This window comes from Halichoerus grypus, chromosome X (assembly GCF_964656455.1).
Source record: "Halichoerus grypus chromosome X, mHalGry1.hap1.1, whole genome shotgun sequence".
Lineage (NCBI taxonomy): Eukaryota > Metazoa > Chordata > Mammalia > Carnivora > Phocidae > Halichoerus > Halichoerus grypus.
The window spans coordinates 112,744,105-112,768,731 of record NC_135727.1 but is presented as its reverse complement, the minus strand read 5'-3'; the positions used below and the strand labels follow the sequence as shown (position 1 = coordinate 112,768,731).

At 39.4% G+C, this 24,627-nt stretch overlaps 1 protein-coding gene and 1 long non-coding RNA gene across 3 annotated transcripts; one reads left to right on the top strand and one right to left on the bottom strand.

Annotated features, from left to right (window-relative positions):
• Positions 1 to 354: 354 nt before the first annotated feature.
• LOC118524039 (uncharacterized) lies at positions 355 to 5,917 on the bottom strand. The gene is made up of 3 exons (XR_004911401.2): positions 5,164 to 5,917; positions 4,353 to 4,525; positions 355 to 604 (listed from the first exon to the last, which is right to left on the bottom strand). It is a non-coding gene; the product is annotated as an uncharacterized LOC118524039 (long non-coding RNA).
• A 42-nt stretch (positions 5,918 to 5,959) lies between these two features.
• On the top strand, positions 5,960 to 23,912 carry PRDX4 (peroxiredoxin 4). Of its 2 annotated transcripts, XM_036073983.2 has the most exons (8): positions 5,960 to 6,321; positions 9,933 to 10,050; positions 12,876 to 12,992; positions 15,021 to 15,143; positions 17,818 to 17,948; positions 18,974 to 19,008; positions 22,911 to 22,957; positions 23,800 to 23,912. In XM_036073983.2, the coding sequence occupies exons 1-8, from the start codon at positions 6,069 to 6,071 to the stop codon at positions 23,801 to 23,803; spliced, it is 828 nt and encodes a 275-aa protein (XP_035929876.1). In that variant the 5' UTR covers positions 5,960 to 6,068; the 3' UTR covers positions 23,804 to 23,912. The 2 variants fall into 2 exon arrangements, with proteins under 2 accessions (XP_035929876.1, XP_035929875.1); XM_036073982.2 differs by lacking the exon at positions 22,911 to 22,957 and having other exon boundaries at positions 5,961 to 6,321.
• Positions 23,913 to 24,627: the final 715 nt, after the last annotated feature.

The window sequence follows — 24,627 nt, the reverse complement described above, 5'->3', positions numbered from 1 at the left end:
GACTCATGCTGCAACATGGAGGAACCTTGAACACATTCCGATACATATATGAAAGAAGTCATTCCCAAAAGACTAAATATTGTATAATCCCATTTATAGCAAATGCCCACAATAGGCAAATCCTTAGAGTCAGATAGTAGATTTGTGGTTGTCAGGTGACACAAAGTAGAGGGAACTAAGAGTGATAGCTAAAAGGTATGGAGTATCATTTTTGAGGTAATAGAAATGTTCTGGAATAAGATAGTAGAAAGAGTTGTACAACAATGAATATACTAAAAATCACTGTATGTATGTGAATTGTATTTCAAAAATTGCAAAATTAAACAGTAATGAATATTTATCAAACTCACTGTTTGTGTGGGTCACAATATTCAGGAACTGGTGAGCTGGGTGGTTCTGGCCCAGGGCATAGCATGAGGCTACAGTCAGAGGTCCCTGGGGCTGCAGTCATCAGAATCTGTTGGAGCTGCAAGATTTGGTTCCAAGGAGGTGCAGTCACAAGGGTTGCAAGGTGGTGCTGGTAGTTCATGGGAGGCCTCAGTTTCTTCCCATATGGGTTTCTCCACAAGCTACTTGAGTGTCCTCGTGACGTGGTAGATGACTTCTAGAATGAGAGAGGGACAAATGTTGCTACCAAGCAAATGACAAAAGGTTTCAGAAAGCTGGTGTCTCCTATAAGTTGAAGATCACAGGAAATAGTGTCTAACTCAACACAAGTTAAGTCTAGAGGCTGTGGCTGGAACTGTCCTTACCAGATGGGACAATAAAATGACAGCCTTAGATGCAAACTGAACTGCCAGAAAATGCAGAAAAAAACTATGTTTCTAGGGAACAAATGTGGACCCCACAAAAGACAGTGGCCCGATTGTTATAAAAGGAAAAGCAGGAGCACCTCAGTGGCTCAGTCGACTAAGTGTCTGCCTTCAGCTCAGGTCATGATCCCAGGGTCCTGGGATAGAGTCCCGCATCAGGCTCCCTGCTCAGCGGGGAGCCTGCTTCTCCTCCCTCCCTTTCCCCCTCCCCCTACTCATGCACTCTCTCTCTCTTGCTCACTCTCACAAATAATCTTTTAAAAAATTGAGTAAGAGGGACGCCTGGGTGGCTCAGTCGTTAAGCGTCTGCCTTCGGCTCAGGTCATGATCCCAGGGTCCTGGGATCGAGTCCCACATCGGGCTCCTTGCTCAGTGAGGAGCCTGCTTCTCCCTCTCCCTCTGCTGCTCCCCCTGCTTGTGCTCTCTCTCTCTCTGACAAATAAATAAATAAAAATCTTTAAAAAAAATTGAGTAAGAGATTTTCATAGACATTTCTCCAAAGACAATATACAAATCACCAATAAGCTCAAGAAAAGTTGTTCAACATCATTAGTCATTTGGTAAATGCCAATCAAAACCACCATGAGATGCTGTTCACATCCACTAGGATGACTATAACCCAAACAATGTAAACTACCAGCTGTTGAATAGGATGTAGAGAAACCAGACCCATCACACATTGCTGGTATGACTGTAAAATCGTACAGCTGCTTTGGAAAACACTTTGACAGTATTTTAAAAAGTTCAACATAGAGTTACCATATAGCCCAGCAATTACAGTCTTAGATATACACCCAAGAGCGCTGAAAACGTATGTTCACATAAAAACTTGCACGAGGGGCACCTGGGCAGTTCAGTTGGTTGAGCACCTGACTCTCGATTTTGGCTCAGGTCATGATCTCGGGGTTGTGGGATCGAGCCCTGAGTCGGGCTCTGCACTCGGCGCAGAGTGTGCTTGAGATTCTCTCTCTCCCTCTCCCTATGTCTCTCCCCGCAACTCACACTCTCTAAATAAATAAATAAAATCTTATTAAAAAAACCTTGCACAAGAATATTCATAGCACCATTATTTCATAGTAGTCTAAAAGTATAAACAACCAGGGCACCTGGCTGGCTCATTCGGTAGAGCATGCAACTCTTGATCTTGGGGTCATGAGTTCATGCCCCACACTGGGTATGGAGATTAAAATACATAAAGGAATTAATGAATGAATAAGTAAAAGGATAAACAACCTAAAAACCCATCAATTTATGAGTGGGTAAACAAAATTAGTACATCCATACAATGGAATACTATTCAGCCATAAAAAGGAATGAAGTATCAATACATGCTACAACATGGAAACCATTGAGCTTAAATGAAAGAAGCCACACACAAAAAGATAAATATGTGATTCTACTTTATGAGGTACCAGCAGTAGTGAAATTCTGAGATGAAAAGTAGAATGGTGGTTTCCAGGGGCTGAGTGGAGGAGAGAATGGAGACTTACTGTTTAATGGGTATAGCTTCAATTTGGGAAGATGAAAAAATCTGAAGCATACTAAAAACTGTGGAGTTGAGTGCACAACAATGTGAACAAACTTAATGTCGTGAACTATACTCTTAATGGTTAAAATGGTATTCTGGTATGTATATTTTACCACAATAAAAAAAAAGGAATGAAGTACCAGTACATGCTACAACACAGATGAGCCTTGAAAGCATTATACTTAAGTGAGAGAAACCAGACACAAAGGGACACACATTGTAAGATTCCATTTATATGAATATGAGATGTCCAGAATAGGCTAATCTATAGAGAGAGGAAGAAGATTAGTCATTGCCAGGGGCTAGAGGAAAAGGAGGAATTAACTACTAAAAGCATAAAGTTTCTTTTGGGGGGTGGTGGAAATGTTCTGGAATTAAATAGTGGTGAGCACAAAGCACAACATGCTGACTATGCTAAAACCACTGAATTATACATTTTAAAAATTTAAATTACATGTTTTAGGAATTTTCCTTCAAAAAAAGTTTGGACAGAAAGTCTTCCCCCAGAATGAGTAATCCAAGTGCAAGACAGAAACTATCCTTTTTATGACCGAGCTTCCCAAGTCACAAAGCATTTCTCCTGTCATATGCATCAGAAGTGAGTCCTAAGTTGTGAAGCCATAGCTTCCTGGGACCCCCCCCCCTTCCAAAGGACCTCTTAATCATTTCTAGGGCTTGGTCGGTACGCTTGAATGTTTTTAAGCTCCCCAGGTGTTTCTGAGATGCATCCTATATATAGAACCACCCCCTCCGTGCCTGATAATTTTGTATTATTACTATGGGCAGCTGACTCCAGCTGGACGGTCAGTGCCCTGGGGGCAGGGCCCCCACCTCCAGCTCCCTCGCGACTGCCACTGTGACAGCACAATGTCTGCCTACACAAGGCAGGAGCTCAGGAGCTTTCATTGGACAGAAGGATTCAGAGCAACCGCCACCTAGAATGTCCTCTGCCAAGGAGTTCCAGGGGAGCTAAGGGGAGCACAGTTTGTGCCTGAGAGCTGGCCGCCCTGGCCACTCTCACCAGCGGGCAGGAAGGTCGCTGGGCCCACTTGGTGGGCAGCCCTTGCTGCCAACTGTGGCACCTCAGCTCAGCCTAGAACAGAGGTGTCAGGAAATAACACTCTCCTCAAGCTTCCTCTCCCAGTTCTCAAACGTAGAGACCCAGCCTAGGGCCTAGAATTCACTGAGGCTCGGTGGCTGTCCAGCGGTCAGCATGGATCACCGAATCCGACCTCGGGGCATAGGCCTGGGCCGAATCCTTGGGGCTCAGTCCCGAACCGCTCGGATCCCGTTCCCCTTCCATGTGGAACAGGAGGCCAGGGAAGGAGAAGAATGCGAACACCGAGAGCAACCTCGTCAGAGGACTCCTGTCTACAGCCCCCCGGAAAGTGAAGAATTGTCAGACAATGTTATGGGTAAGAACAAGCTTACCCCCCACCTCAGAAAAGAGAGGTAGCTTCATATTTTCCTTCTCTGCCCACAAGAAAGAGGTGTCAGGAAACAAAAACCAGAGCATAAAATGGGCAGAACTGGGGTGAGAGATGAGTCTGAAAGGGCAGGTTTCCTATTGCCTCAAAGGGCTGTCACAAGGACCAAGGATGTAATTTGTGAAAGCAACTGGAAGGGAAGACAGGCTGTTGGGAACATTCGGTGTCATCTAGAAAATCAAGTGCTTAGGATAGCAAACGCTCACAGAGTGCCAGGAGCCTTGGGAAACAAAGATGAATACACATCGATTTCAACCCCAGGGAGCTGTCTAGTAGAAGAAAGACAAACTGTTAGGATGGCTTCTGCAGAATTCAGAAAAATGACAAGAGCTCAGGGGAAGATAGAAAGGATGGGGGCGGGGCATAAGGGCTGCCAGTGGCCGCTGTCTTTCTGGTGTGTGTTGTATCTCTCCCCCCAATTCTCACCTGCCATCCTAACAAATGGGTGAGTGAGGGGGTTAACTGCTGGGAGAAAGGGTTCTCGAGGAACTTATCAAGTCTTAATTTTTTAAAAATTATACACACCTTGAGACAGTCTTAAGTCACCAAACTGACTTTCCTGCTGGAAGAGTCCTTTCTCACTGGATGAGAATAATTGGTCTCCAGATATGGCTTTTCAGGTTAGACCTTTCTTCAAGTTTTCCCGGGACGTAAAAGGGATCCAACGGGAGGGGGAGTCATCGCTGTTGACCCGCTCACTGCAAGGAAAAGGAGAGTAAATGTTAAAGGTATAAAATGCAAGCCTTTCTAGGGCAGAACGGTTTGTTTCAGCTTTTGGTGGGGAGGCAGGCTGGCATGCGGAAGCGAGGCTTCCGGCAAGAGGTGGGCACCGAAGGGTGAGAGGATCTAAAACAGTGCTGAGTGCAAAAGACCAGTCACCAGCAAGGGCCGGAGGCCATCTCCAGCTAAGCTTTGTAGAAGAAATGGGCCTGCAAGGATGAGCAGCGTCTAAAACAATGCTGAGGGCGGACGAGACACGGTGGACGCCACAAATTGGTCTTTCTGGGGTTAAGAACCACCTGGCCGGGGTCTGGCCCCAGAGCACAGGCGCAAAGACCCGCGGGGTGGGGGAGGAGCTGGGGGCCTGAGGGAGCCAAAGAGGGGGTAGGGTGCCAGGGACCTTCAGCCCTATTCCCATCAAACTCTTCCAAGGTATACAATGGGCTGGACTGGGGTAAGGGTTGAGCTTGGAAAAAATCAGGTTTCCTATCTGCTTCAAAGGGTTATCACAAGGAGCAAGGATATAATATGTGAAAGCAACTGGAAGCTAAGACAGGCTGTTGGGAACATTAGGTGTCATTTAGAAAATCAAGTTCTTACGATAGCAAATGCTCACAGAGTGCCAGGTGCCTTGGGAAACAAAGATGAATTACGCAACGATTTCAACCCCAGGGAGCTGACAGTCTAATGGAGGAAACAGGATGACTTTTGCGGGATTCAGAAAGAAGACAAGAGCCCACAGGAAGCTAGAAGGGATCCTGGGGAGCGTTAAGGGCTGCCGAAGACTCCTGTAATGTGATGGGGTAATTATCAGAAGATGGAACAACGCTGTGTTGGGAGAAAGTTTGGTTTTCTGGTAACTTACCAAGTTTTAAGTTAAAAAGAAAAAAAAAAAAAAACCTTTGAGACAGGCTTAAGTCACCAAACTGCCTGTTTGCTCTTGCCTGCTTGAGAAGAGTAAATGGCGAGACCTTTCTTCTCCAAGTTTTCCGGGGACTTAAAAAGGCTGCAGCTTGAGCAAGTAGTCCTGGCACTTTTCACAAACATCGCTTCAAGGAGAAACCGAGTAACTGTGAGAAGTACAAAATTTAAGCCATTCAAAGGCAGATAGGTTAGTTTCACTTTGGGGGTGGTGTGCGGTGGTGAGGCTTTGCCCAAGAGATAGGCGTGGAAGGATATCTAAAACTGGACAGAGGGTCGGCGCGCTCCAGGCCACTCGCGCGAGGCCACTGGGCGGCTTCCGTTCACAGAGTTCGGCTAAACTCCCCGGCCCTGGCCAGCCCAGGGCGCAGGCGCAAACTCCGGCTGGGGGCGCGCAGGCGGGGCTGGAGCCCACGTGGCGGGGGGAGAGGGAGTGGGTGGAGCAGGGAACAAGGTGGGGGCCGGGGCGGGGTGGGGGCGGAGCAGGTCTCGCGAGGCCGCGCCCCGGCTCACGCGGGCTCCGGGCGCGCGGCTGTAGCTCCCTGACGGCGGGAGAAGTCGCGCTCGCGCCAAAGGACGTGTGTTTGCGCTCGCGTGGTCATGGAGGCGCCGCTGCAGCCGCCAGCCGCGACGACTCCAGCCTGTGGCCGGAGCCGAAGGCTGCTGCTGCAGCTGCTGCTGCCGCTGCTGCTCTTCTTCCTGCCAGTCGGAGCTCTGCGAGGTTGGGAGGCAGAAGAGAGGCCCCGAACCCGCGAAGAGGAGTGCCACTTCTACGCGGGTGGACAAGTGTACCCAGGGGAGGCGTCCCGGGTTTCGGTCGCCGACCACTCCCTGCACCTCAGCAAAGCCAAGAGTAGGTAGTGCCCCGCCAAGAGGGAGGGTGGGGGGTAGCAGAGGGAGGCGGGAGGTGGAGAGGGCCGGAGACACGTGCACCCTGGTAGTACCTGGGGGCCTGGCTTGGGCGGCACCCTCTGGGCGGCCTTAGGTCCCTGGGCGGGCCTGCCTGGGGGGCGGGGTAGGGGGATGGAGAGGGGTTCCAGCTGTGAAGAAAGGGATGGGTTCCACGAATCAGATTTTGGAAAAAGTAGTGGTTACCCCAAATGAGGGTAGTGGTTACCGCAGATGAGGGAAAGAGGGTGGCCCCGGCCCCGAGTTTGTAGGCATCAGGATGTTGTGCAAACTGAAGCACTTCCTCAAACATTAAAAAGTACCTGCAGCACATCGCGTCTATTTTCAAGTACTATTTCAGGGAAGAATACATTGAAAAGTTGAATAATGGTTCACAGAAAATTAAACAGAAAAGTGGCTAACCAAAATGCTCAGGGGGGCAAACCTTTCGTTTTCCTTTCTTTTTTTTTTTTTTGTTACTGCATCTTATAAAGACTATTAAAAGCCACCTTCCCCAAAACCTGTATAGTTAGTGGGTATTCTTTGTGTTTCTCAAAAAATGAAGAACTTGTTATAGGCTGTACTTGGGAGGCTCCTTGTAAGAAAATGGGGGGGGGGAGTGGTTGGAAGTAATGCATTTGGGTTGATGATAAACCTTGTGGCAAATTTGTGTACTGCCAATTTGGCTTTCTGTTATTTGCATTTCTGTCCAGTGTACACAGCTAATGGCCACTTTCAGGAAGGACACGTCAGACTAGATACTGAGAAACTTGTGGCCTGCTGCATCTGGATGTTAAGATTGGCCAAAAAGAAGTGGCCAGGGGCTAAAGGATAAAGATTATCTCTTGCTTGCTTTTAAATAATCAGCTTTTCCTACGATTATTTGGTATTCTGTGGATACATATTTGGTTCAGTTACAGCATATTCCCTGCCTGTATTCAGTAACAAAAGTAATGCTTCACAATTATGAATCCTCAGTGTTAAACGGGATGTTGTTATAACTTAGGATGGAGTGGGAGCCATAAATGAGAAAAACTGTTTTGCCTCCTTACACATTTGCAGTTCTTTCCTACTGAAAGTTAACTGGAAGTTACTTTTAGATTTTTGTTTTTAAAGAGCCAGTCTTGCACTTTTAAAATCATAGTATTTCCAAGTCCCGTTGCTTTTACTTGGCTTGGGAAGATATTTTGAAATATGGCAGCCTGTTAAGTATTTACTGGCATCACATAAATTTCCCATAAGAAACAAATCCCATTCAGGTCTGCTCATGGAAGCAAAAAAATAGTAATAATAGATTTGCCTTTACCAGCAAACCTTTTCAGAGTTTAGATATCTGCTACATTTCTGAGTCACATGTAGGCTTATCTAGAATTAAAGAGAGGAGGACTTTTATTCATAAAATGGAATATTATAGAACCATTAAATTTTAAATAAATTTTAGTAACATGAAAAACTGTTAATGATTTACTCTCCCCCCCCCTTTTTCAATTTTAATTCCAGTGTAGTTAACATACAGTGTTATATTAGTTTCAGGTGTACAATACAGTGATTTAACAGTTCCATATATTACTCAGTTCTCATTACTGTTCCCTTTTTAAAAATGGGTGCAACATGATCCAAATTTATGTGTTTAAAAAAAAATGGAAGGAAAGACATCAAAATGTTAACAGTAGTTAAATTGATGGGGGGGCAGATATGGGAAGAAGGGATTTAAACATTCTTCTTTACTGCTCTGCATTTGCCAGAATCTTTGTTAATGCTGCTATTTATATTTGGGACAGTTGTTATTTTGTAACAGTTGCAGGGGGTTGCTTTGGGAATTCCATTTATAGATCTTAATAAAGTAATTGCAGTCTTTTTGCCTTAAAAATTGATGAGTTCTTTTTCTTTTCTTTCTTCGAACAACACTTAAAGTATTTGCAGATGACATGATACTATATATAGAAAACCCTAAAGACTCCATTAAAAAAACTATTAGAACACTGCAGTTCTTAAGTCAAAAACCCCAAATTTCCAAAATCACAATTTTCAGAAAAAAATTATTTTTCAGATTTGGTTTTCCCTACATGCTAAAATCATTAAGGAGTGTCATTTTAACAGATCATTACAATTATAACCTCACACTTGAGTAGCATTTTCAGTAATGTATATAAAGCATATACAGTTAAGTTCCCTTCTGTCCAGTTCTCCCTCATGGCCTTTACCTAACTAGGTCAGGATATTTATATGAGGTAGCCTTCTGGCTCAAGGTAAATAATCATGTGTTATATATTAGCTTCACAGAGAAATTCATCTTAAGTTTGTCTTCATTTTCAGAGTGATCAAAAATGCTGGCTATTGTAAGCCTTACTTTCTAGGAACCTTAGTCAAACTTGGAATCAAGTATTGACTTCAATGTATGTGATGATTCTGAAAGTTTAAGTGCCATGTGAATGTGTTAACAGAAGATCAAGGTACATTATTATGAAAGCTTGTTGGCTAGAATTACAGCATGCCCTTATAAGAGAGCAGCATGAACTATTCAGTTACCATCAGGTCACTTGAAACCTGTTCGGAGCCCTCTGGGAAAATAATCCCATGGTCTGGGATTTTAAACTTCTCACCTGACATTTGCAGATTTCCTACTCCTTGAGTGTGGCACCAGGTCTTCTGTGTGAATGTGAGAAACGGGACAAACATTTAAAAAATGAGTACATCTAGAAGACTGCCATTAGAAAAAGGAAAATCTAATTATTTGAACTGTAGGAAGTTGATTAACTTGGAGGGGCTCTAATGAAGTATCCAGTAATATTTAGTGCAGGGATGGAATGTAGGGGGTCTGTGAGCATGCATAGAAAAACAAAGTCTTTATTTTCACTAACCTACAACTGAAATTTAGAATTTCCTTCCATTATGAACATCAGCAACAAATCACACTAGCTTCAGCAGTACTTGCTTGTACCTGTTGCCAAGAGAATCACAAATATTTTTATGCCACATAATTGCAGGTATCCTGCAACAAAATTTAAACTCATCACTGTCTTGGACAGTTATTAGACCACTTCTAGATCTTGCAGTTTAAAGATTTTATTTATTTATTTATTTAAGCGGGGGGAGGGGATCGCACGCGTTCAAGTCCTTGCCCACAGAGCCAAGGGAGGGTCAGAGGGAGAGGGACAAGCTGACTCTGTGCTGAGGGCACTGCATGAGTGGAGTGGGGGTTGGGGGGGCAGAGATCATGACCTGAGCCGAAATCAATAGTCAACAGTCAGCTGCTCAACTCAGCAACCCAGGCGCCCCATAGATCTTGCAGTCTTAAAGTGTTAATAAAAGGGTATATGTATTACTATATCACCAGTTTGTTTTCTATTATTTTGATGATTACATTTCAATATACTTGGCTTCCTTTGTAAATCCATATATTTTGTTTTATGCATTCAATAACACTATCCATAGAAAAAGTCCATAAGCTTCACCAGACTGCTAGAGATCCAAAGGTTTAGAATCCTTAATTTTTAGTGATTTCCTAAAGATGTCTTTCTGTCATCCCACCAATTTTCTCAGTGTTGTAAAACATCATGTATTTCTCTTTCTTAGTTTCCAAGCCAGCACCTTATTGGGAAGGAACAGCTGTGATAAATGGAGAATTCAAGGAGCTCAAGTTGACCGATTATCGTGGGAAATACTTGGTTTTTTTCTTCTACCCACTTGATTTGTAAGTAATACATGTACAGGTCCTAAAACGTCAGTCATGATCAATCATTATTCAAGAACATCAAGTACAAATTATTTTATTTAGCTCTTGGTTCTTAAAAGGCAAGCGGAGATGAACTTTTTCAAGAAGGTAACGTCTATCATGTATTTCAGAACCAAAACCCATTGACCCCAATACTTTATCCTTAAATCTACACGATTGTGTTATAATATAATCATCAAAGAAAGGAAAGCTACAATTATATTAAGCTATACCTACTAAGGCAAGAAAATGGATATTTGAGAAAGCATTTAATAGCAAGACTTACACCACAAATCTGTTTATTGTATCTCTCTTAACTAGAAAATTAACCCTTTACAATGATGATGCCACTTAACTATGGTTTTATCATTTTTATTCTTTGCTGCATCTATTGCTTTCCTGTGGTTTGAACATTTTCCTGAAAATACTGCATATGCTTAAGAAATAATGCCTATTAATATAAATTATGCTTATTGGGGGGAATTTTCTCTTTAACTCTGATGGTGAGCACTTGAGATAAAAAGTTGACTCAAATAAATACTCCTGCAGCTTCATTCTTATTGAGGATATAGTTTTATTTGGAGTGTTTTTCAAATTCCACGAAAGTGAAAAGGTAACAAAAAGAGACTTAACCTGACTTTTATCTTTTTTCTATTTGAATATGTTTTTTGGTTATAAAAAGAACTTCTATTTTGCCACTGTATATTAAGGTCTTTTTTCCATTAGGACTAACCTAGAACTGTGTAAATAAAACCTTAAACTTGCAGGGAGGATATACTTAAGCTCATCTCTATAGATTGTCTCTAGGCCAGAGGTCAGCAAATTTTTCTGTACAGGGCCACATAGTAAATATTTTTTGCCTTGTAATCTCTATTGCAACTACTCAACTTTGCCATCATAGCACAAAAACAGCCATAGACTATACACAAATGAATGAATATTGTTTTCTATTGAAAGTTTATTTACAAAAAATAAGGTAGGCTGGATTTGGCCTGTGGACTGAAGTTTGCTGACCCCTACTCTAATCCAAATAGGAAAAATTCTCAGAAAAATTAGTTCACTGAGACTAAACCAAGTCATAAATGTGGATAATACATAATCTTTTAAATTAGTACGAACTTCCTTCTTTCTAATCAACTTGTACTTTGGCCTGACTAGCTAAAATGTATGATATAACTTATTTTCTAATAGAAACCAGAAGTACAAATTTTAATATATAAAAATGATAGGCCTTCTAAATTCATGTTGTTATAAAACCAAAAAGTTAACACATCTGTTAAATAAATAGGACACTAAACATGAGTTTCGAAATTAGTCTAATATAGCAGACAAATATCCTGTTTATCCCAGTGTTACTTAAAACTCCGTAATGAATAAGACATATCTAAAGCATGATGTCACCAGTGGCCTCCTAGGGCAAGAAGCTAAGATCGCTTCTTTCTGTTTCCATGCGATGCCAGATTAGGCCTGGTTAGAAAGGAAGAATTCTGAGACATTTGCCACAGTCTGCAAGTATGAAAGTCAAAAACATAACCCTTTAGTTTTTTGCCAGAACTTTTTCTCTGTCTTCACTAAGAAGTTGGATAAATGTATTTCTAGGTAGCATTTGTTGGAATAATAGGAAGGCAGGCAGGGGCTGACCATTCCTACCTTTGGGAAAATATTAAAAATACATATCATAGCCCAGGTTTCCAGGGATATAATCTAGATTAGAACTGTCTGCCTGCATGTGGCAGTCCTACATTTGAACAGCCGAAACCTCTGAAAAGCCTGTATCGGGCTGCAGTAGGAATTTGTCCCCTCAGTCTGTGTTCTTCTGACTTTCTTGACCATGACCTGAACACAGTACAAAATCCATTTTTCATTGCCACCCAATACATTTACATATACATACAGGGTAACATTCAGTCTATAAGCACCAGTACAGCCGTGCTCATTAAAATCCTGAAACACTTCCATACCAAATGGTAAATAGCCACTTTCCCAACCTCCTCCCCAAGTTGCCCCTCCCATCTGGTCCCTTTCAGAAACCTCCAGAGCTAAAGCCAACTTTGAGTTAAGGTTGTTCAATATTTTTAGTATCACTCCTGAACGCACACACACACACAGATATGTATGTGTATGTACATATGTTTCATGACTTACCCTTCCTGTATATAAAGTATTCTCATATTTTCTATTCCACTTGTTTAAAATGTTAGTTAGAACTCCATAAACTGGCTTAAGGAGTCCCTAACATGGTTCAGAAAATACTACCCTAAGGTAATATTCTCTAAACATGCCTTTCTGACAAGAGGACTGGGAGACAAGGTAGAAGGGAACCTTATCAAGAAAGGGAGGGGGATGGAAGAGCATTTTCTCATCTCTGAAATAAAGATCAGTGCATCTAGCTCATAGGAGTGGTATAGGAATATTAAAAAAAAGTGGAATGATGGAAAATTTGTATAGATCCTTTGAAAGCTGTAAAGCACTATATAAATATAAAGCATTGTTAAATAAAAGCTAATGAAATAGGACGAGGTGCTGCCGTAACGGAGAAGGGAACATTGGTTGACCACGGATCCATTAAGTTATAAAAATAACATTTATTGAGATGTAATTGGGAACTCTGTAATATACATTTTTTAATTAAATGATATTTGATCAAATAATTTTCTAGACAGCTGCATTGTGACAATGTTCATATATAAAATTGTTCTTAATATGCATTTTTCTATACTAAAGGTGTTTGTAAAAACTAAGTCATTTGAAACTTTAAGTATATGCATATTTTGAGAATACTGAAATTTTTTTTTAACTTTCAGCACTTTCGTGTGTCCAACTGAAATCATTGCCTTTGGTGATAGGATTGAAGAATTCAGATCTATAAACACTGAAGTGGTAGCATGCTCTGTTGATTCACAGTTTACCCACTTGGCCTGGTCAGTATCTTACACTTAGTTTTGTAGGGGGGAAAAATGGATTTACTTTTCAGTTATAGGCAGACAACTCTCATTGTGATAGGAATATAGGGGTGTTTTTTTTTTTTAATTTTATTTTAATTATGCTTCACACCCATGGGGCTTGAACTCATGACCCTGAGATTAAGACTTACATGCTCTACCAACTGAGCCAGCCTGGCACCCTGGAATATAGTTATCAAACAGTTTGGGAATAGATATATCTGAGAGCTACCAGTTCAATGAAGTTATGGTAAAAATGCTTAAGGATTTTGTAGGACATTTCCAAATTGGGAAAAAAGCTCAGTGCAAAAGACATAATATCCATAGCAAACACAACTGAGTTGTATGATTATTTTATTATGATAAATTGGGTAGCCTTAATCTGGAGGGAAAAAATTCTTTAAAATTCCATTTCTCTGTTACATAGTTGTCTAGTATTAAGTCAAACTCAAAATACCTTTCGTAATTATTTTTCAAGAAGCTTTGATTTTCTTAATTTTTAAATGTTTTTTTAACTCATTAAACGTGAAAAGATGTTTCACCTGATTAATTGCCAAGAACTGCAAATTAAAATGACAAGGGATGCCATTTTTTCCCCTGATTGGCTAAGATTTCAAATATTGAAAAATTTCATCCAGTGATGACAAAAGTGTGAAGAAATGGTCCTCTCACACATACAGTTGGTTGAGCATTTCTGGAGAGCAGTGAGGCAGTATGTTTCAGAATCTGAAATGTGCGTGTTGATGTAAATTTTTCATGTCCAAAATTCTGTGCGCAAGATTCTATGCACAATAAAGATGGTTCAGAATTATCTTAGTTTTAGAAATTAATATTCATTTCATTAAAGTAAATTCAAAACAACTTTTTATCCATTTACAATTATATAGAGACATACATATATATAACTAAAATTTTAACTGGTGAGGAGCTACAATTTATATTCTCTTAAGTAATTAATTCTTTCAAGTATTTTTAAATGCAGTTATATATTTATTTGATTTGCTTTGTGTCTCAATTTTCAGATAAAACTTCCAAGAACTTAAGTAATTCTTGCAAATCTAATAGACAAATATGGCATGCCTAAAGTTCTTTTAAAAATGTTTCTTTACTATTGATAAACTGAATAAAATTTCACATTATACATTTTAAATTGGAATCACAAAGTGAAAACGATGGGTTTAATTTGCGTCGTCACTTCTATAGTAATTCTAAATCTTTGTAGGATTACAACATAAATCCACTAAGGAAAAAGTTATATCCTCCCAAATAATTTGGGATTGGCTTCTCAAGGAATTTGCGGGGGATGCATTCTGAGCTGGATAGGTTTCATATCAACCAGAGATTTCTACTTGGATGTCAGAACTGGGGCTGCAGACATCTGGAGCAGTATTTCCCTGTTTGCTAGCTGCTTGGTCAGTACCCTCCCACTGGGACACCCAGATTCCCTGGTTTCAAGTAAAAGAATGCTTAAATCTGACTGATGTGTCTGAGATTATAACTAACTTCCTTCCCTGCTTCAAATGGACTTTGCATTCCTTTGTCTCAGAATATTAAAATATCCAGTTGTATTCTGTCTCTCAAGGCTTTGTCTTGTGATCACAATTCTAAGGTTATGGTTATGACAGTGCATATCCTTTGATCCATCAGTTCCTCTTCTAGGAATTAATCAAATAAGTGTGCAAAGTTGAGAATACATAGATGTTTCCAGCAGTGTTGATAAAAGCAAAAGAAAAATGGAAATAGTTTAAATGTCTAGCAATAGAGATTGGTAAAATACAGTATGTCAATACTTTAAAAATGTGATATGTATCTCCATATTTATTGTTTAAAGGAAATGAATATATTAGGTCTGGAGTAAAGGTAAAAAATAGAATGTGTATTAGCCTATTTTTGTTAGAGAGAGAATGTGTGTGTTGTGTGTTCATTGATATGTGTGTGATGGAGACAAACAGTGCTGTTTGGATACATTTACTTCGCTCTGAGTGGTAAATGTTTTGTTTGTTATAGGATTAATACCCCTCGCAGACAAGGAGGACTTGGGCCAATAAGGATTCCACTTCTTTCAGATCTGACCCATCAAATCTCAAAGGACTATGGCGTATATCTGGAGGACTCAGGCCATACCCTTAGGTACCTTTCAGTGGTTTTATATTTTGACAAATCCAAATATATTTGTAATCCTCCCTGAAATGGAGTTAGAAGATACAAGGTTTGATCAAGAAGAATTATTTGCTCTATTTGCAAAAATGTTGTAGATACTGTTTAAAATAATTGGTAAGTGCCCTACTTAAATTATGTGAGTATCATAGTCTGTTAAAGCTTGAGGATTATTTAGAGGTCTTTGACCAACCCTGTCATTTTACAGATAAACAGATTCATAGAATTCCATGAATTTAGCCAAAGTTATATAATCAGTTAATGGTAGAGCCCACACTTGAACCCAGGTACCCAGACTCCTTGCCTATTTCTTTCTCCTCTTTTCTAAAATGACTCCAGTAATGGTTTTTCTAAATGCAAGTATCCTAGTATTTAGCAAACTTGTGCCTTAGGGAGTGGGACAAATTAAGGAAGTGCTACTAGAAGTCTTTGGTAAAAGGACAACTTTAGCTTAAAAGAGTTGTAATTTTATTATAATTATATTGTCAATTTGCTTTACTGTGCTAGTAGTTTTTTAAAATGTTTTATGTGAAGGTGCCAGTATTTTATAATCCTATGTTTTTTAATAACAGCTTTATTGAGATATAATTCACATACAACTCACCCATTTAAAGCATACAACTCAGTGGTTTCTAGTATAGCCAGAGAATTGTGCAACCATCACCACAATCAATTTTAGAACATTTTCATTACTCTAAAAAGAAACCCCATACCCATTAGCAGTTACTCTCCCTTTCCCCCAATCCCCCTCCCCTGGCCCTGGACAACCACTTACCTACTTTATGTCTCTCTGGTTGCCTATTCTGGACATTTCATGTAAATGGAATCCTACAATATATACTTTTTTATGACGAGCCTCTTTCACTTAGCATATGTTTTCAAGGTTCATTCATATTGTATCATGTGTCACTACCAATAGTTTCTTTTTTTGTACTTGCCAAGTCTTTAATGTTTTCTCCTTTCATAGAGTTTATGACTAAGTTAATTCCCAAAAAGTAAATATGCCACTATAAAGACTGAAGCTATTAAGCTATTTTAAAATTTGGAATTATTTGAACATTAACCAAGTAAAACCAAGTAACCCCAAGATCATGACCTGAGCTGAAATCAAGAGTTAGCTGCTTAACCGACTGAGCCACCCAGGCACCCAAGGCATATTTGTTTTTGTGTGCTGTGTGTTGGTATGATGTTGGTTACCAAAGTAAGTTCAAAATTTCACATCAGACTCACGCACTTCAGAACAAACTTCATCACCAATGACAACCGTTTTCTACTGTAGAAGTAGCTACATGAAAGAACACCCATATGAATGATAGTTAAAAGTTTTACCCGAGTTTGGCCAAGTTGACCTAGTCAAAGGAGAGTGAGCTCTAGTTGGTTCAGATGTCATGGTGCTCATTAAAAATATATATTGTGGGGTGCCTGGGTGGCTCAGTTGTTAAGCGTCTGCCTTCGGCTCAGGTCATGATCCCAGGGTCCTGAGATCGAGCCGCACGTCGGGCTCCCTGCTCAGCAGAGAGCCTGCTTCTCCCTCTCCCACTCCCTCTGCTTGTGTTCCCTCTCTCACTGTGTCTCTCTCGGTCAAAATAAATAAATAAAATCTTTTAAAAAATATATATATATATATATAGTAAGATAAGCAGGAACATTTTAGTCATGTTTAATATGATTATAAAACAAAATTTCAGGGGCGCCTGGGTGGCTCAGTTGGTTAAGCGACTGCCTTCAGCTCAGGTCATGATCCTGGAGTCCCAGGATCGAGTCCCGCGTCGGGCTCCCTGCTCAGTGGGGAGTCTGCTTCTCCCTCTCCTGCTCCCCCCATCTTGTGCTCTCTCTCTCTCTCTCTCAAATAAATAAATAAAATCTTTAAAAAAAAATTCACATAATAGATAAGTAATTCCATGTATTTCTATTAAAAATAAATCTCATTATTATGTATAATACTTGTATGCAAGCAGTTAGCCCTAGTACCTGAGATCTTTTTCTAAACCAAATATTGGGTTGAAATCCATATTGACCGAAATAAAGACAGTAAAGTCCTTTTGAAATTTTTGTTTTTCTCTGGTCTGCTTTAACTCTTGCAATGCCACTCCATCTCAACAGCAGGTCTTATAGGTGAAACTACTCCATTATTCCCTAGGCCAAAAAAGTGAATCACACATACACAGATTTAGAGGGAAAGGTAACTTCGCTTGTATTGGGACTTTGTCTTTTCCACCTCCGAAAAAGGAAATACAAAGGTGTTCTAAACAGCCAGTGATAAGAAAGATGGATCACTCTTTCACCCAGAGGAAGACTTTGCTATGTAGATTCATTGTTTCATTAACAGTGCAATAAAATCCCAAACCTAGTACTCGTGAAGATTTAAATGGAAGTACAACAGTACATTGCATAGAAAAAAACAAATTTTTAAAGCTATCATTTGACAATGATAATCCCAAATTATACAGCAGATAAGCTTGGGTATGGGGACAGGGGTGTATTTGCACGTGTGTGTGTGTGTGTGTACACCAGTCAAGCAGGTAGGTAGTGTGTTGTTGGTTGTGTAGAACATCCTTCCATGTGGACAGCACAGGGATCAGATTAACTAATGTTTGTCTTAATTGAGATGAAATCACCTCACCTGTACCACTCTTGTGTTTTACAGGGGTCTCTTCATTATTGATGACAAAGGAGTACTAAGGCAGATTACTCTGAATGATCTTCCTGTCGGTAGATCAGTGGATGAGACACTGCGTTTGGTTCAAGCATTCCAGTACACTGACAAACATGGAGAAGGTACCCTTTCCTTTTAAGCATCTTAGCCTTTTGATTTTTTCATTTGAGAGATGATAGCATGATTAATTTCGTTTCTTAGTCAGAAAGTAATTTGGATGGTTCCAAAGTCCCCTGATTATTTTCAAATTATTACCTGATCTTCTTAGCAGATCCAATTGTTACTTAAAGTGCTTTTAACAAAATATCACTAATATATCCTACTTACAGAATAAGATGCAAAAATATTCATTATTTGCACAGTCCACAGAGAAAAGTTTCTGCTACTGTAATTTTTCAAATTATGTTTCTCTAAACTTAAAACGTGCCAGTCTGGCAATATTTAGTCATGCAGGTTTTATTTGCATGTGTACATTATTTGACTTAGCTTTTTTCCTCACAGCTGTCAGTATCACACTAGTAATCTATCAGTTCGTCCTTTTACTCCAAGTTTTTGCAGTAGCTAAATGGAAAAGGTCAGATTTTGCTAAAACAGAACATACGTTATATATTCCTTTCAAAAGTGTAACTCAGTGCCTGAATAAGGGTGCATTCTAAATAAAGGGGAAATGCCACTTTCCTAGTAATTTTAAACTCTTATTTGACAAACAGCAAACTGTGGCATCAGTACACAGTACTGCAGAAAACAGAAGATAAGCTAATACTGGAAAACAAAAGATAAGCTAATACTGGAAGTTTATGTAAATTCAGAGAAGTTTTTACCATGCCCCGACCTGTCAGTTCACCAGATTCCCAAACCTTCCAACTTTATTAGGGGAACACTCAACTTGGTTTCTTATACTGTAATTGTAACTAGACATAATTGTCAAAAATGGACATAGATTAGCTGCCTGCTGATAAACTCCGTGACTGGAATTCTTGGTGCAAGCGGGCAAGCAAACAGTAGTCAAGTGTTTGGTGGCCTAGAAATGTTCTCATTGTTATAGGCTCTTTTCAGTGTCATTTTGGAAAAAGAAAAACCAAGAGTTGCTGAAGACAACTGAAATCTGTTTTTAAACTGTCTTTTTGCCCATTTTTGTTCCTTTCAGTCTGTCCTGCTGGTTGGAAACCTGGTAGTGAAACAGTAAGTCAAACTGATTTTTTAAAATGCCAACCTTAGAATAATCTTTCTTTGTAATAGAACTATCTCGATTTTGTAAATGAAGTAAACATTACTAGACAGAAATCATAAGAGTACAGGCATTCTTTGGACCGTAGAGAGAGTAGCTGAAACTGGAGAAAGCAGAATATGAGACTTAATGCTGTGAATTTTAAAGCCAAGTATCCAGAGAAATATACCATCAAAAAAAAAAAAAAAAAAAAACCCAAAGGGAACAGTAGAGATCTGATAGAATAAAGTCAGAGGTCTTAGGGATCATGTATGGCATTTCTTCCTATATTGTAGGCCAAGAAAATAGTCACAAGCAAGACCTTTCTGTATATAGTAAACTTTTAAGAAAATCTGGCTTAATTAACATTGAAGCTAATGATTCTGTCCTTATCAGTTGAAGGAAGATTGAAATAGGTGTATCTTTTCATTTAGAGAGGCTGTATAATTTATAGGCAATTCCTGAAGTAGTCTCTGGCCAAAATACAATTTGGAAACTCGCTTGAACCTTTTTTAAATAACATGTTTATCTTCTAAAAATCAACACTTCTATACAAACTATAGTTAGGAAATTGACAAATACTAGAGCATCAGAGGAAGAAATCATTATCTTAGGATAAAAGAAAAATACAGATTCCTAAGACTTTCTTCTTTAGCAAATCAACAAAAAGTACCATTACTCATAGACAATGAGAGGTAGAAAGTCACTCTGTAACCTAACTCAGATTGGGGATTGGGTAAAGTAACATTTCACTGATTTTGAACCAGTTTTTGATGAGTTTGCAAAACAGCTTTGCCTTTGTGGGTCAAAGTTAAGGTTACAGTACAAATTTATTTACCTTTACATATATCTGATGGATCTCCAAGATAAACATGAAGGTAGGCATTAAAGGTACTTTGAGCACTAGGTACTTTAAATCATACATGAGGCATTAGGTTAGCTTATAATTATTGACTGTGAGGCTTCCAGATAGAAATAGGAATCAGAAGCTACAGAGGCATCGCCTGAGAAGCCTTAGAAGGCATTTCTGGATGGTCTTCAAGGTAGGGGCCATGTTCTGCAGGAGCTGTAGCAAAACCAACAGTGAGTGATGAATAACCTCACCATCGATCACACGCTTGTATTGAGAGATCAGCAAGAGCTTGCAAGAGGTACAAATTAACTACAAAGGGTATTAGAGGATGAGTGTTTTACATTTCAGAAAACATGTTGACTATCCATTTGACTAACTTTTGGAGGGGCCACAAACCCCTTTGAGAATCTGACGAAAACCATGAATTCTCCCACCAAAAACATTCACATATGTAATCACATACTGTGTTTGGGCATTCCTTTTCTTGTTCTCAGCTTTACTGAGGTATAAATAGATAAACAGAATTGTAGATATTTAAACTATACAATGCAACAATTTGACATATGTATACATTGTGAAACGATCACAATCTGATTAACAAATCCATCACCTCATATGGTTACATTATTTTGTGTGTGTTGAGAACACTTAAGATCTACTCTTTTAGCAAATTTCAAGTACACAAAACAGTATTGTTAACTATAGTCACTATGGTGTACATGACATCCTCAGAACTCACTCATCTTAAAAGTAAAGGCTTGCACCCTTTTGACTGACATCTCCCCATTTCCCCCACCCCCAGTCCCTGACAACCACAATTCTTCTCTGTTTCTATGGGCCTTCTTTCAACAGACATTTCTTGACCACCTGCTATATGGCAACTATTCAAACTATTACAATAGGCAGATGGTACTTATTAGTGAATACCACAGGCCAAGGTCCCTACCCTCGGGGTTACATTCTAATTCTAATTTTAGATTGTGGCAAATGCTTTTAGAAACAGGTTGATGAGAGTTGGTGGGATAGTGCCTGGGGTGAGGGATTAAGTGGTCAGGAAAGACTTCTAAGATGACATTTCAGTTGAAATGTGAGTGAAGAGAGGGAGCAAGTCAAGCATAGAGCAGTGCAGAAAGAAAAGCAAGGGCAAGGCCCTGAGGCCAGGAACCAGCTTAGCATGTTCAAGAAACGTCAAGAGGGCCCGTGTGGCAGGAATAGAGTGAGCTGTGAGGAAGGGACTAGGTACACCAGTGTCACGTGGCATGGAGAATGGGAATACAGCGAAGTAGCGGAAATGTGAAGTCTCTAGTGACTGTTGTGAGGGCAGCAGCTAGTTTGGAAGAGTTTGAAAATAGATCTGCCTCACTTCTCTCCTGTATATTGCACAGGCCTCCTGATTTGTTGCCCTGACCTCAGCTTGTCTCCTCTCTAGCGCATGTCACTCTCTCTCCAAACCAGGACCTTTTAGCAGCCCTCCAGTACCCACACAACAAAATCCAGATACCTGGCACAGCTTTCAAGCCTTTGCACTGTTTGTGTCTACCACCCTCTCCCGGGTCATCTTCCCTACAACGCATGCGTGCACACATACTGTGTTCCCACCAAGTCCCATGACTCACTTTTCCCCAAAATAAGCCCTGCTTTTTCACACCTTTGTGCCTTTGCTCGGGTCTTTAGCCTGGAATATCTTCCCCCTTCCCTAAATTCTACTCATCTTTCAAGACTAACTTAAATGCCACCTCCACTCTGAGGCCTTCCCTGATGCCATCTCAGCCTCCGTTCAGGCACAGCCTGCGTCATACATGATCATCTTGTGCATTGCGTCAAAAACTTGTGTGCACACACATCTTCCCCACATGCTTGGACAAGTCTCAAAGACAGGGACTTGAGTGTAGTTATCCTCGTACCCCTCACTGCCCAGCACACTGTTGGCACACAGTACCATATCATTCCATAAGTATTTGCAAATTGAATTTCAATGCAGAGAGATTATAAATTGGCAAAGACACAATACTTCTTGAAGTGATACCTGAAAAATTATATAATATTTATTATAGGCTGATGAAAAATTCTGAAGAAAATGCATATAGAACTATTGTAAACTGATTACAATAGGTTACTTTTTATATATAGGGGCAGATGTACTTTACCTATAACTATCAAATAATAATATGAGGTCAAATCATATAGGAAATGTCAAAAAAATATAGTAGGGTTCGAAGGCTGTGATCCTGTTAAGGAGGGAGCATTTTTTTTTCTTTCAGAATGTTTGTTCATTCACTAAATAGTTATTGAACATACTACTTCATATATTTGAGTATTTTTTTACTTTGCAGTTTGAGATTAAAAGGTTGCATTCTGGACCTCCAAAAAATCCATTTAATGGATAAAGAAGATGTAGTATATATACAGTGGACTACTACTCAGCCATAAAAAGAATTAAATCTTACCATCTGTGGCAACATGGATAGACCCAGAGGGTATCATGCTAAGTGAGATAACTCGGAGAAAGACAAATATATATATATATATATATATATATATATATATATATATATATATCTCCTTAAAAAAAACAAGACAAAACAGAAACAGAGTCATAGATACAGAGAACTGATGGTTGCCAAAGAGGATGGGGGTAGGGGGATAGACAAAATACATGAAGGGATTTAAGAGGCACAGTCTTCCAGTTATAAAATGAACTAAGTCATGGGGGTGAAAAGTACAGCACAGGGAATATAGTCAATAATATTGTAACAACTCTATATGGTGACAGATGCTGACTGGACTTATTGTGGTGACATTTCATAATGTATATAAATACTGAATCACTATCATATACACATGAAACTAACACAATATTGTATGACAATTATTTTTAAATAAATAAATAAAAATTTAAAAATCCATTTGAACACACTGCCGCCTTTCAGGTTATTGTGGCATACCAACATTTCATCAGCAGATAACTTTAAAAATACATTAACATCTGTAGCCATGCTCTCTTAATGTGTTTGACTTAATTAGATCAAACCTGAAGATGTCATGAAAGCCTGGTGGCCAAGAGAAGAGCTGTAAGTAAATTTTGGGATGCTTGAATACAGATGTTAATTTATTAACAAATTTGCCTTTTGGGATAGGTGAGATTAGTAGGTAGGACAAATCCAGTTTTCCTATATATAATTTAGGACACAAAAATCATCTTTATCTTCTTTAGTCAAGAGATGAGCAACTGATATCAGACTACTACCGATGTACTTTGGCTTTTAAAATAAATAATTTGCAAACATCAATTTGAAGAGATATGTGCACCCCTATGTTCAGTGCAGCATTATTTATTATAGCCAAGATATGAAAACAACCCAAGTGTCCATCAAGAGATGAATGGATAAAGAAAATGTGGTGTATATACACGATGCAGTATTACTCGGCTTAAAAATGAATGGTCTCTTTCCATTTGCAACAACATGGATGGTCCTAGTGGGTACTACGCTAAGTGAAATAAGTCAGAGAGGGACAAATACTATATGATTTTACTTATATGTGGACTCTAAAAAACAAAACAAATGAACTAACAAAACCAAACAGTATTAAATATAAAAAACAAACTGGTGGTTGCCAGAGGGGAGGTGGGTTGGGAAAGGGCAAAACAGATGAAGCGGATTAAGAGGTACAAACTTCCAGTTACCCAATCAATTACAGAGATGAAAAGTATGACATAAGGAATATAGTCAATATTGTAATAACTTTGTATGATGACAGATGAGAACTAGACCTGTTATGGGAATCATTTCATAATGTATAAAAATATCAAATCACTATGATGTATACCTGAAACTAATAAGATATTGTATGTCAATTATACTTTAATAAAAATTAACATTTTTTAAAAATGAATAATTTGTTTTTTTAACAGATAATTCCAGATCCAGCTGGAAAACTGAAGTATTTCGATAAACTCAACTAAAAAATACTTCCTCAGGTTTCAGTGCTTGAAAGTTCTCAATAAAGGTCACCGTTTTGGTACCATATTGTGTTACAGTGGTAATTTTTTGAATATAGAACTCCCTAAGGTATTTAGTGTTCAAGTTAAATACTGATGCCAAAAGATAAGCAGTTACTCTCTATCTTCCCAAAGTAAGAAATGTCAGATTGAATCAAACCAGTAACAAGAGTAACTAATATTTATATAATACATGTCATGTGCCAAGCATTGTGTTAGGTAGATTAGGTGCAGTATTTCATTTAACTCTCAAAGCAAGTCTTTAAGTTCTTTATTTTTTTTTTTAAAGATTTATCTATTTGTTAGAGAGCACACGTGGAGTGGGGGGGGGGTGGATAGTCTCGAGCAGACTCCATGCGGAGCACAGAGCCTGATGCGGGCTCCATCCCATGACCCCAAGATCACAACCTGAGCTGAAACCAAGAGTCAGATGTTTTACTGACTGAGCCACCCGGGCTCCCCAGGCTGTATCTTCTTGATTAATAATTTCCATTCCATTCCATTAATAGTTTTCTAGCCTTTGGTTCAATTTAGGTATGTTTACAAGGAAGACAGTTACGTTCAGGTCTGTTCCAAAAAGCCAGTCGTTAATGTTTCATTCAGTATTTATTCAGCGACTTTTGATCATCTACTCTAAATACCTGGCATTTATCAAGTAACCAAAGATATAGTTCTGCCTTCAAGGAGCTTAGTATTTGATTACTGAGGCAGGTGCTGATAGTGTAGTAATTGGGGGGGTAC